This window comes from Eretmochelys imbricata, chromosome 1 (assembly GCF_965152235.1).
Source record: "Eretmochelys imbricata isolate rEreImb1 chromosome 1, rEreImb1.hap1, whole genome shotgun sequence".
Lineage (NCBI taxonomy): Eukaryota > Metazoa > Chordata > Testudines > Cheloniidae > Eretmochelys > Eretmochelys imbricata.
The window spans coordinates 309,943,760-309,961,714 of NC_135572.1; the positions used below are offsets into that span (position 1 = coordinate 309,943,760).

A 17,955-nucleotide genomic window follows, 5' to 3' on the forward strand; every position below is an offset into this window, starting at 1 on the left:
CTATTGAATGAATTGCAGAGAAAGTTCTGCTATAGCGTGGAAAGAGACTTGTTGACTAATACGTCTTTTCTCTTTCTAAGTTCTGATAGGTGACAATTTATTTAATTGCAATCTTTGTTTCACTGTAATGTTAGAACATTGATGTGCATGACACTTAAAACCTAAAGATGACTACCTCCAGGAGAGTTAGTCTGATATTGCACATGTAAGTTTATTCTAAAAATGTATGTTTTAGAGCTGTACTTGAAGAGCCATGCACACACACACACTAAATAAAACGTGATAAAGAATGCCAAATATGTAGAATACTTGCGTAATAGCTTACAACATGCTAAAACCTGAAAAGAGACTATAATAAAATAATATTCATTTATAAATTAATACAAAATCAAAGTAAATATTAATCCAGCTTTTAGTAGCACTTAATTCTTTTTTGAATGAGACTCCATATATCTGAGTTGGCACTTCTTTATGCAAAATTAATAACCTAATTTGTCTGGTTTGGGGACAACTTGTGGGGAGAACGGGAAGGAAATGAACCCACATAATGACAGTAACTCCTAAGAAAAATATTAAGTGGCTTTTTTTCTTTTCTGATGTCTTACAGATTCCTATGGTCCCTCAATGTTCCTCACACAATAATGCAAGTCAACTTGTTGGCTGGAAGTTCATTCACTACACAGTTACCATCTGATTGTAAGAGCATTGAAAGTGTTTTTAACTACTTTGGTGCAATGATCTGTCTGTTGCGCCTTCTGTGTTTAATATTACTTCTCCTCCTCCAGCCATGTTGTTAGTTTCCTTTTTTTTAATCAAAATGACTGAAAGTTGATACAAATTTTTCAGGTCGAAACTAAACATTTCATTTTGACATTAACAAAACATTTCAATTTTTTTTTGTTTGGTCAGAACTATTCAGTGAACTCAATATGAATTCATGAATGGTTTCAGGTGACTCGAAACTATATTTGTCAGCAAATAAACTATTTGAAAAATGTCATTCAGCTCTAGTTGTAGGGGCCCTTTGACATTATTAAAAGCACAGTGTCATAAAAGATAAAGCCAGCAGCATCCCTTTGCCTCAAAACCCCTCAAATTAAAACATTCCCTCCAGATATGGCCTGGCATCCACCCAAAGCAGATGGTCCAAATCCTTTTTATTTGATCTGCAATGTAACATGAAATTTCCTCACAATGGGAGGAACTTGTATCAGCCATCAAATGTTGACAGCTCAGTTTAACTAGGCTGGCCACTGCTCCAGACTAATATGCTGCTGCTGATGATGGAAAAGTAATATTTATTTGCCTCCTGTAGTACAAGATTTAAAAAAATATTTATGGTGCCATCACTCATGTTAGAAATGGACCATTTTTGTTGGCCTTGTCTACACACAGATTTTGTACCAGTAAAACTGTGTTAGTAAGGGATGTGGGGTTTTTGCCAGTACCTGTATAGTTATAGTGGTGCAGTTCCCTAGTGTGGATGCAGTTATACTGTTATAAGAGTGCCTTATACTGCAGTAGCTTAATTCCCTTCCTGTATCTGAATAAGCTGTATACTGGTATAAGCACATTTGTATTTGTATAACTGCATCCACACTAGAGGGTTGTACCACTTTAACTGTACCGGTATAGTTAAAGTGGTACAACTTTTCTGTATACACAAGCCCTACAACAGGAATCACTATTTTTAATGGACAATATTTCTTTGTAATGTAACATTATATTTACTTATTGCTAATTAGTCAATGAAATTGTAATTTTCTCCTCAAAGGTCTCTGATGATCTCCCCCCCCTCCCCAGCTCTATCTCATTACTGCTAAGGATCTTTATTGCTGCCACTTTTATTCCAGCTGAGGAGGGCTGGAGGAAGCCCCTTTCAGATCTCCTTTAAGCAAACAGTTCTCTGTAGAGAAACATGAAGCATTTCTTACCCAGGACTCAGCATATTACCACTGCAGAGCTCTCAGTCTCTACCTGCTAGACTGTGAGAGACCTAGCATTGCACCGTGATCTATTGCCTGACAATGTAATATACCACTAAGCCCTGACTTCACCACAGAGTATTTACAAATAGTTATAGATACCTATGTGGACTTCAGCGTAAAGTTTTTACTTATCTACTGATTCCTTCAATACAGTGACTAATTACAATGAAATATGTCTTCCAAGTTAAAATCAAGTTTAAACTAATCAACCATCAAACATTTTTTAATTATAAGATACTGGGCTAGGTTCTCCAGTTCCCTTTGTGTCACCCAGCTGGCACAAAGGGACCAGAAACCTCCCATTACTCCCCAGTGGGCATAGAGCTTGTAGAGTCGTCATCTATGCCTCTCTCTCTTGCAGTCCCCAGCATAGGGGGCATGTTGATGTGCGGGAACGGAGAAGGGTGAAGGGTCAGTAGCTAGAATTTGATATGTCCACCTTACAAATCCTGCAACTGATATTACCAAATTCTGGGTTAAAGGCAAGTTGGGCAGTCCTTTCTAAGTCAGTTTCCCCCACAATGGAACAGGACCACACTTTAGGCAGTGGAAAATATGTTCCAGCAATAAAAGATAAAGGTCTCTGCACACTGTGTCATAATGAAAATCTTTGAGGCCTCACAATCCTGTGAATTTTCCAAAGAATAACGCACTCCTTCTGAAGATGAAACTCTCTCTCTTTCTCCAGAGGACTCCCCCTTACTATTTTAAATGCTGACTCTGCTACTGTGTAAACTAGTTATCATTATTTCCACTCTGCAACATAATTTTAGACTCTGGTCTGAATATCAGCACCATTATGAAACCACTTTAAAGTAAGATAGAGAGTAAGTTATATTTTTCAATATACTGGACATTTAAGTTTACTTAAATTCAGATGTTTGTTCTGAATTCACTACTGATTTTATAACGCAGCTCATGCACTTTTTCAAGAAATATATTAGTTCCCAAAACCTTTCTTCTAAAACCAGTTGAATTATAGAACTTCATGTTTCTTAGAAAGTCTCTTCTTCCCAAATCAGCATTTCACAGAGAGAAGAAAATGGACTTACTTCCCGGGCAGAGAGCGGGGTCGTTTGTCTGTAGCACTTCAACCAGTTATCTTGACAACACTGCCTTTGCAAAGAGGGCATCATATGGAAAGGCACTGAAGGATTCTGTTTTAAAATTGAATGGTAATGATTATACAGATTGTTACTGGCTAAAAATAACCGCTACCCCCTCCCCCAGCCCAGTTCTTCTTCCATTATAACACTCTCTGTTCTTATTTTTTATGAATCATTTATATAGTATTGCAGATGTACATGGTGCTTTATGGAATATAAACCAGAATAACTCTTGGTCCCTGTCCCAAAGAACTTTTTAATAGACTGGAGATTGGAGAGGATGGAATGGGAAGGTGAGAGAGGAAAAAATTACAATGGGTGGAGTTCAGGGGGAGAAAGGTAGATTTGGGAGTGATCAGCTTAAAGGGTGACAGCTGCAATACTTTGCAGATATCATAGCTGGAAGTGTGGGACAAAAAGTGATTCTCAGCTTTTTTTCACCCATGACTATAGTCTGTTTCTTGCTGGAACCCACCTAACCCTCACAATCCTTTGTGGGTGAGTTGGGGTGCTGGCAGGAAAGGACAGAGGCTCTGTGTACTAAGCAGAACTGGTGAGAAAGTCCAGTATTTCCTTGCAAACGTCAGATTGGTTATACTAAATTAGAGGTATAACTCTTTTTGTGCTTAAAGAATGATCATGATTTTTTTTGCTCTAAGAGCCCAAGGACAAATGATGTTTTTTCAGGGGAAATTTTAAAAAAGGCTCATTAGTAAATGTTTCTTTTGATGAAAAACACTAGAAAATTTGAATGACCCATGATAGATTTAACTCGGCTATGTCTACACTATGGACCTTACCGTGGCACAACTGTACCACTGCAGCTGTGCCGCTATATGTCTCCTGTGTGGCTGCTCTGTGTCAGTGGGAGAGAGCTCTCCCGCAGGCATAATTAAACCACCCCTAATGAGCAGTGGTAGTTATATCACCAGGAGAGCGTCTCCTGCCGACAGCGCTGTCCACACCGGTGCTTTTGTCAGTGAAACTTTTGTTGGTCAGGGATGTGTTTTTTTCACACCCCTGACCGAAAAAAGTTTTACCAACAAAAGTGCTAATGTACACAAAGCCTAAGTTCAATTGTTAAAGTGTGAAATAGAAGAAGGAATTTCCTTAAGTCCTACCTGAAGTGAAAATCTAAGTTAATTCTTAACTATGGAGTTCCTCCATAAAACTTTTTATTTGTATCATAGTAGTATTTTATTTTTAATAGTTAGCAAAATGTAAGGAATTAGAGAAGTTTGTTTCTATGATTAAAAAACACATGAACACTCTTTTGGGAGATTTAAAAAATGTATAATTCTATTTATTTACCACTAATCAGTGCAAAACTGTGAGAGCAGCAACTGATGAAAATCTTTGCACCATATTAGTGCTTCAAACCACGCGGAAACTGAGAATACTGATGTACTGATGATGACCAGGAAAGGCTTGGACTGAGCCCTTACAAGCAGAGGTGGATTAAGATTTATTGGGGCCCTGGGCACAAAGAACTTTTGGGCCCTCCACACCCAGGGGCCCAGGGGCACCAGAAACATGCCATGCCCACCCTCCTGCTGCTGCCTCCTTTGCAGGCCGTTCACTGAGGTGAGTCAGGGGGTGGAGCATCAGGGAAGGCGAACGAATGAAGTGAGCTGTAGCTCACGAAAGCTCATGCTCAAATAAATTGGTTAGTCTCTAAGGTGCCACAAGTACTCCTTTTCTTATTGACAAGGGAACAGCTCAGCTAGCTGCCCTGCTGCTTCCTCCCTCTCCAGGCTGCAGGGACACAGGGAAAATGCTGCTGCCAGGGGGAGCACTGCCTCCTCGCTGCTGGGCATCTTGAGAAATATAGGGGGGGCACGTGACCCTGCATGCTGGGGTGATCAGCTCCCCCACCGCGAAACACCAGCCTCTCCCCAGTGCAGGGCGGTGTCTGAGGTGGGCCCTGCCCCTCCTCTTCCCCCCAAGACCCCTAAGAGCGACCCAGAGTGCCTGGGCCACTGTGGGAAGCCCCAGACCTTCCACCTGCCATGGGTGGCACACGCCAGGGGGCAGAGACAGGGGATAAGGCTGCTCTCAGGCCCCCCTCCCAGGGCAGGTGGAGGGTCCAGGACTCTGCACAGTGGCTTGAGCTCCCTGGGCAGCTCTTTCCTTGGCCAGGCTCCAGCTTCCATCCTGGCCAGACGGCGGGGCCTCAGGGAGAAGAGGAGGATCAGGGGCTGGGCCACAGTTCCGGTGCTGGTGGCACTCCCCTTTCTACACAGGTTCCAGTGCTCCTAGGGCCCCCAAATTGTCCCATGTGTTAATCCACCATTGCTTACAAGGAAATGCCCATGTAGGTCCAGGAAACTCCATGAACTTTGCCTTCCAGAGTTTTCCTGAATTCTTCCATTGAGAGATAGAGTTTGCCCCAGTGTGGGACAAACACAAATACCATGAACCTCCAAGATCAGTGCTGGTCCTCCAGGTCATAGGGGCATCTTTGAGGAACTCTGGGCCTCTGAATCAACTCTGGGTTCCTGTATCTCTGTCCCAGCCTTAGTGGAGCTGCACTGCAAGGGACTCCCTAGTTGGCCCCTCGCTCCCCACCCTTTAAGGATATGTCTACACTACAATTAAACACCTGAGGCTGACCCATGTCAGATGACTCAGGCTCATGAGTCTTGGGCTAAGGACCTGTTTAACTGTGGTATAGATGTTTGGGCTTGAGCTGTGTGGTGTGTGTGTTTATGTGCATCCACCACCCTAGTTCCACTCCTGCTCACTTCCCAGCCCTGCCCTCATGGATTCCTGAAACAGTACAGATGTTGAGTCCAAGAGAAAGGGGCAAATACTGCTATGGCAGCAGCTGACCCTTTTCTGCACAGAGAGGGAGAGATCCATGTGCAGATGGTCCTTTCTGCAGGCAGATCCTAAACTTTTGATCTGGCCCCATTTTACCCACAGATTACATCTAGACTAAAATGCTGCACAAGGAGATTTTGAACAGGAGCCCAAGCTGCATGTAAGAATTAGATTGAGAATCAACATGCCAATTTATTTAGATTATAATTTCATCTCTGAAGCAAATGTGAAGGACCTTGCCGATAGAGTGGGAAGCAAAGTTGCCTTCATAGCTATTGCTGTAACAGTGCTATCATCGCCAATAGGTGTCACTGGGTTTACATTTAGATTAGATTAGAAAACATATTCATATAAATACAATTGGAGCTTTAACTATTATGTTCTGTGAAAGTAATCAGAGAAAGGTTACAGTTTATCTTAACAGTGGAACACATACAGAATTATATGAGAAAATTCAGAAAACACTGCAACTGGCATATCACAAATGTGAAACCAATGCTGAAGTACGAAAATGAGCTGAATCCTGCACATGGTTATATGTTCCTTAGGCAGCGAGATTTCAGAGAGGATTCTAAGAATTACACGGGCAGCTTCAGAATGGTCAGAAAAGAGGACATCCTGTAAATCTGTGAAGGAAGATTCACAGACAACAGAAGCATCAACATCTGGCACCCTTGCATGGTAAAAATAATCCCTTGTCTGTGAATGTGAAGTATGGTTAAATACCTCTGTGGGCAAGTGCAAATTGATTAAATAGTTACTTCTGCTTTGTGTGCATGTGTGTGTGCATGTGTGTGTGCACAAGACTTGGGCAGAGAGGGGGTTGGCTTATACATGTAGAGCGTTTCATACGTAGATCTTAAATGCTTTATGAAGAAAGGTTAATGTCATTATTTTCAGTTCCTACAGGGGAAAATGACTTGTCCATGGTTACATGACAGAGCCTGGAATAGATTCATAGGGTTTAAAGCCAGAAGGGATCACACCAGATCATCTAATCTGACCTCCTGTACATTACAGGCCACCACCACCCATCACCCTCACACTAAACCTATCAACCAAAATGAGACCAAAGTATTACAGCCCACAGGAGACTAGACTATTGTGTGCCACAGGCAGAGAATAGGAAGAACTGAGGTGCACCAGTGCTTGTGGCCCCCACAATGGCAGGGAAATGATTAAGTGAGAAATACCCAGATAATCTTAGTAAGTGACCCTGCCTCGACATGCTGCAGAGCATGGGCAGTGGGTATTGTAAGCATGGGGAGGCTGTGCCTCCCCAAATAGCCTACCATGGCCCCTCCTCCAGGCCAGCATGCCTCCTGCAGGGACTCAGGGCCGCCAGGGCGTCTGGTGCAGGGCCGCGCTGCCTGCCCGGCACTCTGGGGCTGGCTACCCAAGCACCGGGACTGGGGGCACTGCAACTGCACTACCTGGCCGCCTGAGCACCAGGGCTGGGGATGTGGTGACTGCACTGCCCAAGGGCTGTGGGCACTGAGACTGCAGTGCAGTGGGGCTGGGACCTCGCCTCCCCTATCACCCCCAGCTGTCCGGCTCTAGGGCCGCAGTGGGGGTGCTTTGGGCTCCTGCAGGGGAGGGAGAAGTAGAAGGGAGGGGAGGGGCCTTGGGCACAAGGGGAGGGGGCGAGGGATAGCCCGGCCGCCCATGCTGCAGAGGAAGGCAAAAAATCCCCAAGGTCACTGCCAAACTAACCTGGAGGAAAATTCCTTCCCAAGCCCACATATGGTAATCAGTTAGTCCCTGAGCATGTGAGCAAGAACCAACCTGCCAAGCACTGGAGAGCAAAAATTGAATTCAGATCTCTTGCTTCAGCCCATTGGCCTAGTCGCTAGACCAAGATGGGTGTTGGAACAAATTCTCCCCTTTGGTATATGGACAGAACTCCATTGAGTTGAATATGTGGTTGAAGGGGAGACTGGGCCCATTTTATTGGCATTGCATAAGAAGCGATAGAGGACAATGTTCTCCCTTCTGCTCCCTGGTGCAGCAGGGAGCGAATTTCCAGAAAAACCACAAAAATTTGGTAAGGAAAGGTTGTCTTAAGGGGAAGAGTAGCAATATTCTTTCCTGCTGTTTAAATATTTTAGACTCAGAGGCTGTCTGCAAGCTGATGCAAGCTACAGGCCTCAGAAGTAGTAAGCTGCAGATCAAGAGAAGAATAACCAGCTGAACGAGAGTGAAATTGGAGAGAAGTGTCATATTCCTCTCAAGGCAGCATAAGCTACAATACAGTCTATTTCTGTAACTTTATTATACTACAGAAGGGCTGGGTAGGAGTGCATGGCTGCTGGGTGCGTAGCCAGTGGCAGCATGGAAGACAGGCTGCCATGCTATGCGGGAGCCTGGAAACATCATGGATGGGCCAAAATTAATGAATGGCCATCCCACTGCCCTACTGGACACCTGACCACTAGGGACTGAACAGACACCACCAGCCCTTTTCACAAAAAAATGTAAGCTGAGTTTTGACCCAGTCTAATTGCAAGACTATTTATAAACTAATTGATAAACAAGGAATGTGAATACTAAAAATATCCAGTTAGCTAAATATATGATACGGGGAGAGAAGATTGGGTTTAAATTCAAATTTTAAGTAGAGGCTAGAAAGTACATTTGGATTTTTAAGACATACTCCATTGAAAGACATACTCCATTTTTAAGACATACTCCATTGTTTGTTGTGTGCTTGCTTGCTTGCTTGCCCTGTGACTGCTTGATTGAAGTTTATTGTGTAGTCTGTTTGGAGGGCTCTGTGCAGAGCCTAGCAGACCTTCCTAGTGAGGGTCTAGTATCCTTTGATCCCTAATCCCTTTGGGATTCTTAGATAAGGGGGCGGGGCTAATTTAAAAAACCAGCTCCTTAACAACCAGAGGAGATAGCAAACAGGGGAGTTTTGTGAGAGAGTTTAAAGCCAGATACACCTAACAAAAATTCTCTAAACACAGGAAAATAAAGCCCTCCCCCTAGAAAAAACAAACAAAAAGCCCAAAGAACAAACAAAAAATGCCAGAGTAAAAATAATGCTGGTAGAAGTCCAGCAGCAGAGTGAAGGCTATCCAATTTATTGCACGGAATGCAGCATGTAAGATTACCTGCCTTGTGAGCAAGTGGTGTATGTGTGCATTTGCTGCAAGCAACTCAGAGCTCTCAGGGACTGTGGGCTTGTCTTCATGTACAGCACTACAGCAGTGCAGCTGAACCAGAGCTGTGCCACTGTAGCGCTTTAGTGAAGATGCTATTATGCTGACAGGAGAGCTTCTCCTGTTGTCATAGTTAATCCACCTTCCCAAGAGACGGTAGCTATGTCAGTGGGATAAACTCTCCCATCAACAAAGCACTGTTTACACAGGGGGTTAGGTCAGTATAACTATGTTGCTCAGGGGTATGGATTTTTCACAGCCATGAGCAACAATGGTATATCGATAGAGGTCTGTAGTGTTGCCCTGGTCTGAGTTCGGGCTCTTGAGATCAGAGTGGCTGAACTGGATGAGCTAAGGGAGACAAAGAGATGCATAGATAAGACTTTTCAGGACACAATAGAGCAGTCCCACTCCTAGCCTGATAACCTCTGTGCTGTGGAGGAGGATGAAAGTCTCGGGGAAGGAGAACATCAAGTTGCAGCAGAGGGAAATGATCCCATAGTTGGGACCAACCTTCCAGATGATGGTGTCATGGTATCCTCTCACACTGAGGATACCCCTCTGGGGGAGTGTACCCCAGTTATTAGGAAGAGACAGACATAGGCATCGACTCCGTGGGTGCTGCGGGGCTGCTGCACCCACAGGGAAAAATTAGCGGATGCTCCACACCCACTGGCAGCAAAGCTCTCTCTGCCCCCCACCTCACCTTCTCCCCCAAGCGTGCCACGTCCCCACTTCTCCCCCTCCCAGCACTTCCCACCCGCCACCTAACAGCTGTTGGTGGTGCTTAGGACTTTCTGGGAGGGAGGGGGAGGAGTGGAGACGCAGTGTGCTCAGAAGAGGAGGCGGTAAAGAGGCAGGGCAGGAGCGGGGACTTGGGGGAAGGGGGTGGAATTGGGGAGGGCAATGGTGGGGCAGGAGCAGGGCCAGGGTATGAGGGGGTCGAGCACCCATGGGGCAGAGGGGAAGTCGGCGCCTATGGAGACAGATAATAGTAATGGTGGATTTGATTACTAGAAAGTTGGATTTATGGTGACCAGGAGAACTGCCTGGTGAATTGCCTGCTGGGTGCGAAGGTTGAGGGCCTCATGAGACATGTAGATAGACTTTTGTGCAGTGCTGGGGAGGAGCCAGCGTTCGTGGCACATGTAGGTATCAATAACATAGGGATAGGTAGGACAGAGGTCCTGGAGGCCAAATTCGGACCGCTAGGTAAGAGATTAAAGTCCAGGAACTCCACGGTAGCATTCTCTGAAATGCTTACAGTTCCACATGCAGGGCCAGTTAGACAGACAGAACTGCAGGGTCTCAATGCATGGGTGAAACATTGGTGTTTGGAGGAGGGATTTAGATTTATTAGGAACTGGGGAACCTTTTCGAAAAGGAGGAGCCTATACAGGAAGGATGAGCTCCACCTAAACCAAAAGGGAACCAGAGTGCATGTAAAATTAAAAAGGTTGTAGAGGAGTTTTTAAACTAAGGTCTGGGGAAAAAACAACAGGTGCGGAGGAGCACATGGTTTGGACCGAGATATCCCTTAGGGGAAGATTTATTAAAGGGGATTCTCTATATCTTAGTAAAGAGAAGAGTATAGAAGTTGATAAAGTACATGCAGAAACTGAACAGAAAGTCACATGAAAAAGAGTCCTATTTCAATTACATCAAATAAAGGCCCACAACTAAATATTGACAGATTTTACAAGTGCTTGTATACAAATGCAAGAAGTCTAAATTCTAATATGGGTGAATTTGAATGCCCAATATTAAATGAGGATATTGATATAATACATATCACAGAAACTTGGTGGAACAATGATAACAGGACTTGGTAATACCTGGGTACAAAATATATAGGAATGACAGAGAAGATCGTGCTGGTGGGGGAGTGGCACTATATGTGAAAGAAAGCATATAGTCAAATATAGTATAAGTCTTAAATTAATCAAACTACTATAGAATCTCTGTGAACAGAAATTCCATGCTTGAATAATAAGAGTATACTACTGAAATTCTGACCGGGGTGGTGATGGTGATGGTGAAATGCTCAGGGAGATCAGAGAGGCTATAAAAATAAAAAAATCAATAATAATGAGGGATTTCAACTAGCCCCATGTTGACTGGGTATGTATCACCCTAGGATGGAATACAGAGGTAAAATTTTTAGACACCATAAATGGCTGCTTTTTGGTGCAGCTAGTCCTCAAGCCCACAAGGGGAGAGGCAATTCTTGATTTGGGATAGCTCAGTGGTTTGAGCATTGGCCTGCTAAACCCAGGGTTGTGAGTTCAATCCTTGAGGGGGCCATTTAGGGATTTGTGGCATAAATTGGGGATTGGTCCTGCTTTGAGCAGGGGGTTGGACTAGATGACCTCCTGAGGTCCCTTCCAATCCTGATATTCTATGATTTAGTTCTAAGTGGTGCACAGGATCTGGTCCAAGAGGTGAATTTTGCTGAACCACTCAGTAATAGCAACCACAATGTAATTAAATTTAACTCTCTTATAGGGGAGAAAATACCAAAGAAACCCACCACAGTATCTTTTTAACTTCAAAAAGGGGAACTGCACAAAAATGAGAAAACTAGTTAAATGGAAATTAAAAGGAACAGTCACAAAAGTTAAAGGCTTACAAGCTGCATGGAAACTTTTTAAAAACACCATAATAGTACTAAATGTATACCAGAAATAATAATTAAAAAAACAGTAAGAGGGCCAGAAAAATGCCACCATGGCTAAACAACAGCATAAAAGCAGAAGTTAGAGACAAAAAGAGATCTTTTAGAAATCAGAAGTCAAATCCTACTAAGGAAAATAGAAAGGAGCATAAACTCTGGCAAGTCAAGTGTAAAAGTATAATTAGGCAGGCAAAAAAAGAATTGAAGAGCAACTAGCAAAAGACAAAAACTAACAAGGTGCTAAAAGAACACTGAAAGAAGATAGGGCCGTTGCAGAGATGTCAAATGAATTTTTGTCACAGTCTTAACTGAAGAGGATGTGGGGGGAAATTCCCACACATTAGCCTTTTTTTTTTTTTAGATGACAAATCTGAGGAACTGGCCCAGATAGAGGTGTCAGTAGAGGAGGTTTTGGAACAAATTGATAAAGAGTAATAAGTCCCCAGGACCAGATGTATTCACCCACGAGTTCTGGAGGAACTCAAGTATGAAATTGCAGAACTACTAACCTATCATTTAAATCAGCCTCTGTACCAGATGACTGGGTGATACTTAATGTAATGCTGATTTTAAAAAAAAGGGCTCCAGAGGTGATCCTGGCAATTACAGGCTCACAAGTCTAACTTCAGTACCAGGCAAATTAATTGAAACTATAGTAAAGAACAGAATTATCAGACACGTAAATGAACACAATACAGGTAGACCTTGGACTTATGACACCCGATTTACATCGGATGCCACTTACAGCGCTTTTCAATTGATTGCCCGTTTCACCCCTACAATGCTTGTTTTGCCCTTATGACACTTTATTTACATAAAGTTCGCTTGAAATCACTTCCTGGTTGCATTATACTGGTATGGAGCTGGAAGGGGTCACTTACGATTGGCTTCAAGGCAGCAGGGTAGCTTGTTGCTGGGTGGGGTTGCCGCTTGTTTTTGATTGGCTAAGCCCAGGGCTGGGAGCCAATTAGAAAGCTTGAACAGTGATTGGCTAAGGCTCAGCATATGTGCTGTTCTCCCTGGCTTTCTGAGCCTGTGTTGCCAGCATTCTGGGCAGTATATGTGAGTTTATATGTTTATTTGAATGCTGTTTACAAAATACAGTGTACAGTAAATACATTGACGTTGCAACATTAGTCATCTATAATTCATTTAGTACAAAAATCTGGGTTACTGTGGTGAAAATAGTGTATCAAGCCTTGGTTCAGGAACCAATCTCCCCTTCATACCATTGATTCCTATGGGAAAAGCGGTTTCGACTTACAATGTTTTGACTTACAATGCAATTCTGAGGAACAAATTGTGTCGTAAGTCCGAGAACTCCCTGTATGTTGGAGAAGAGTCAACATGGCTTTTGTAAAAGGAAATCCTGTCTCACCATTCTATTAGAATTCTTTGAGGATGGCAACAAATATGGACAAGAGTGGCTATAATGTACTTGGACTTTCAGAAAGCCTTTTACAAGGTCCCTCACTAAAGTCTCTTAAGTGGAGTAAGCAGCCCTGGGATAAGAGGAAAGGTTCTCTCATGGATCACTAACTGGTTAATAGATAAAGGGAAGGAATAAATGGTCAGTTTTCACAGTGGACAGAGATAAATAGCAGGGTCTCCAAAGATCTGTACTTGGACCTGTGCTGATCTGGAAAAAGAGGTAATAGGTGTGGCAAAAGTTGCAGACAATACAAAATTAATCAAGATAGTTAAGTCCAAAGCTGACTGAAGAATTACAAAACCTTCTCACAAAACTGAGTGTTGGAGCAACAAAATGGTAGATGAAATTCAACTTGAGAAATGCAAAGTAATGCATACTGGAAAACATAATCCCAACTATACATGTTTTGTCCCAGCATACTAACCATATGGGCATTCCTAGATTAACATAGAATCATAGAAATGTCCTTGACAGGTGTTCGTCTAACCTGTTCGTAAAAACCTCCAATGATGGAGATTCCACAGCCTTCCTGGTAATTTGTTCCAGTGCTTAACTACCCTTACAGTTAGGAATGTTTTCCTAATGTCTAACCAAAAATCTCCCTTGCTGCAACTTAAGCCCATTATTTCTTGTCCTGTCCTTAGTGGTTAAGGAGAACAATGTATCATCCTCTTCTTTATAACAACCTTTTATGTACTTGAGAATTGTTATCGTGTCCGCCCTCAGTCGTCTCTTCTCCTGATGAAACAAACCTAGTTTTTTCAATCATTCCTCATGGATCATGTTTTCTAGACCTTTAATAATTTTTGTTGCTCTCCTCTGGACTTTCTCCAATTTTCCACATCTTTCCGGAAGTGTGGTGCCCAGAACTGGACACAATACTCAGGTTTGAGGCCTTATCAGTGCTGAGTAGAGCAGAAGAATTACTTCTCCTGTGTTACAACACTCCTGCTAATATATCCCAGAATGATGTTCATGGTTTTTGCAATAGTATTACAGAGTCATATTTAATTTGTGATACACCAGTGGTTTTCAACCTTTTTTTCATTTGAGAACCCCTAAAAAGTTTCAAATGGAGGTGCATTTGGAAATCTTAGATGTAGTCTGCGGTCTCCCAGGGGTCTGCGGACTACAGGTTGAAGACCACTGTGATATACTATAGTCCCCAGATACTTTTATGCAGTACTCCTTCCTAGTAATTTCCCATTTTGTATTTGTGCAATTAATTATTCCTTTCTAAGTGTAGTACTTTGCATTTGTTCTTATTGAATTTCATGCTATTTAATTCAGACCATTTCTCCAGTTTGTCAAGATCATTTTGAATTCTAATCCTGTCCTCCAAAGCCCTTGCAACCCCTCCCAGCTTGGTATCGTTCACAAACTTTATACGTGTACTCTCTATGCCATTAGCTAAATCATTTATCAATAAGATTAAGATTTTTGTCACAGTAATTTTTAGTAAAAATCAGGGGCAGGTCATAGGCAATAAACAAAAATTCACAGGAGTCCATGACCTATCCCTGACTTTTACTAAAAATAACTGTGACAAAATGGGGCTGACTGGGGGCGGGAGGGAAATGAGAGCCTAAGCCCTGCTGCGGGAGATAAAGTGGGGGTCCAGCACCTGCCGCCACTGTGTATGACAGCTCCCTGCGGGGTCCCCCTGCTAACCATGGCAACTGAAAGCTGCGGGGGCCCCTGCCGCCCGTGGTGGCTCAGAGCTCCAGCTCTCCCTGCCGTCCATAGCGGCTGGAAGCTGTAGGGGCCCTCTGCTGCCCGCGGTGGTTCAGAGCTCCAGGGCCCCTACCAGCTGACAGCTCCAGCTCCGCCAACCCGGGGCTGAAATGGAAAATGTCACGGATGTCTCTGGAAGTCATGGAATCTGTGTCTTCCATGACCTCCATGACATAAGCTTAGCCTTATTTATGAAGATGTTGAATGGAACCAGACCCAGGATCCTCATGGGCCCCAACTCAATATGTCCTTCCAGCTCAATTGTGAACCATTGACAGCCATTCTCTGAGTACAGTTTTCCAGCCAGTTATGCACCCACCTTATAGCAGGTTTGTCTAGGCTACATTTATCTAGTTTGTTGATGAGCAAGTCACATGAGACAGTATCAATAGCCTTACTAAAGTCAAGATATACCACATCTACTGCTTCTCCCCCATCTGCAAGGCTTGTTACCCTATCACAGAAGGATATTAGGTTGGTTTAATATGATTTGTTCTTGACAAATCCATGTTGACTGTTGCTTATTACTTTATTTTCTTCTAGGTGCTTAAAAATTGGTTGATTATTTACTCCATTATCTTTCTGGGTACCAAAGTTAAGCTAATTGGTCTGTAATTCTCCTTTTTATAGATGGGTACTATATTTGCCCTTTTTGCAGTCCTCTAGTATCTATCCAGCTGTGGCTTGTTGTAGGAGGTAACTGGGAAGAATTTGTTAGGCTGTGTGGTATGTTGGGGAGCAAATCTAATAAGTTGGAGGGCATTGGGAAAGTGGGGGCTTTGAGAATTAGCTGGAATTACCACTGGAGGGGAAATGGGGTAAAACAGATCCGGATAACAGAATGGGTTGGTCCTCAACAGCATTTATGTCTTTTGAGAGGCAAGAAAGAACTGAGGCTGTAACCAAGTTTTTAAAATGTTATGTAGGGGATTGAGAGGGAAGTAGCTACTGCTTCTGGAAATGGACGGGCTCCATGGGTAGTAAAAGGGGTTTGGGGATGTAATGTGTATATACCCCATAAATGTCAACCAGCAGCCACCCTCACCAATTTCATTTTTCTCCAGATTTACCTCTTAGTTGAGGCTGTAATAACTTTTCCATCTCCACCTGAATCCAAATTACAGGTTGCTTGTGCACCCTTCAGGAGATGACTTCAGGTTTCTGGGGGCAGAATTGCTTGTCTTCTTTGATGGCACTTTTTGTTGAGTGCCTCTTAGATGCTCAGATAGAGCAGAGAGAACTCCCTTGACTTGTGCAGTCACTACGTTTACACACACACACACACACACACACAGAGAAACATATTACTTTCCTACCAAGACATTTTTTTATTCTTTTAACAAAAAAACAAAAGCATCCCATTCTATGAGAGGCAAGACTTTGGAGTCCATTAGGCACAGGGAAAACTACATGTGGTACCTAAACTTGCTGACAGTTACTTAAACTTCTCTTTTATCTTCTACTGTAACAGTGAAACTAAGAAATAAAGTTCAACACATGATATTCTAAGTATGAGAATAACATTTCCTTGTAATTTTGATATCAGAGTGTAAAGCAATGCAATATAAAGATAAACGCTGTGGCTGTTGGGTTAATAATTGATAGGTGAAAATGACATATGGCACTTTCTATTCCATTTCTCTAGTAAGAAGAAGCCAGAGCAAAAGAAATCTGAAGCCAGCAAGACCAAATCCAATAAATAAGATTTCTCTGTAAGTGTAGTTTCAAACAATGGCCACACTTTGCCTTTCCCATTAAATAAGATCATGTGTGATATTTTCTGTGGTACACAGGTTTTAAAATTAGCTTTTCCCTTTCACAAAATTAGCTCCAGTGCTAACTTGATGAAATTCTGTCATTTTTATTTCACTTTTTAATGTTTTGTGTGTATTAGAGGCCCCTTGTGCCTGTATTTCACAGAGGAAAGCATCCAGAATGAAACTGTCAAACATTTGGCTATTTGGCCAGTCCATTTGTAGAGAAATCACTGGGTTTTTCTGAAAATTTTGTCACCCAGATCCTCAGTCCTCTCTACCTCCCAAGAACTTAGTATACCTATGCCCCAGCTTGCCCTGATGCACTGAATGCAGCACCTGGAGATCTGGCACTTTCTGTTTTAGCCAGGTCCTTCATCCTATACTATGTAATTGTGGAAGGGGATAAGGAAACCAATTCACCATTGCTGAAACAAATGAAAAGGCTTCCTGGCTAATTACAGTATATTCTGTATGAGACCAGTCTACTGTGTTACTCCAGTGGTAGGAGTAACTCAGTGACTCGGCTGTACATCTTATCCCAATGAAATGTATTTGTGTTTACATTTTTTTAATTTAAAAAGTAGCTAAAAGCAGTTCTTGTTAATACAACTCAGTCTCTCCTGTCCTACCTCCTACTCAAAATAGTTCACTCCATTCAGCAGAAAAACTGCAGGAACCATGCTCCTTACCTCCAAAGCCTAGGCTGGAAGGACATTGTCATTAAAATACAAAAGTCTCTAGACTATGATGCAGCTCCCGAGTCATACTTTTCTACCTGTTGGGACAGAGAATCCTTCCCTCCAGTTTTCCTGTGAGTGCCCATAAAAAGTTAAGTAGCACATTCCTCTCTGACACCAGTACTTCTGCCACCTCAAAAAGTAGTTTCCTGGAGCACCTGAGTGAAGTTTTGTATGGTGAGGTAGTAGCACCAGTATGAATTAAAAGGGGTGGTGGGCCTCTCAGACTCTTTTCTTTTAAAAATTTCATTTCAAAATATTAGGCATAATGTTCAACATACTGTAAAGTACAACTATCAAAATATTCTAAAATGAGGCAGTCATTGTTATGCACTATAGCTATTATGAGTCACCAATAGCTCAATAGTGTGACATATGGGAGGCTGTTCAGCTAATTATGTGGGCTAGAATATCCTTATTCTCATAGTTTAATTTGAGGTCCGAAACTAGGTAGAATTATAATTTCTTTCTTTCTAATATAGCATCCATGTCCAAGCATAAATTTTTCTTTCCATGCATTTAATGGATGGACACCACACAAGA

The 17,955-nt window shown here is 42.7% G+C and overlaps 1 protein-coding gene across 2 annotated transcripts in view; it reads left to right on the forward strand.

The window, feature by feature from the left end:
* The window catches only part of LOC144259533 (uncharacterized), a 72,131-nt gene extending 55,483 nt beyond the window's left edge, over window positions 1-16,648 (forward strand). For both annotated transcript variants that reach the window (XM_077807796.1, XM_077807797.1), the window contains 4 exons: window positions 608-696; window positions 3,011-3,163; window positions 6,466-6,598; window positions 16,564-16,648. In XM_077807796.1, the coding sequence (XP_077663922.1) occupies window positions 608-696; window positions 3,011-3,163; window positions 6,466-6,598; window positions 16,564-16,621 (433 nt within the window). In that variant the 3' untranslated portion in view covers window positions 16,622-16,648. The remainder of the gene's footprint in view (window positions 1-607; window positions 697-3,010; window positions 3,164-6,465; window positions 6,599-16,563) is intronic.
* Window positions 16,649-17,955: the final 1,307 nt, after the last annotated feature.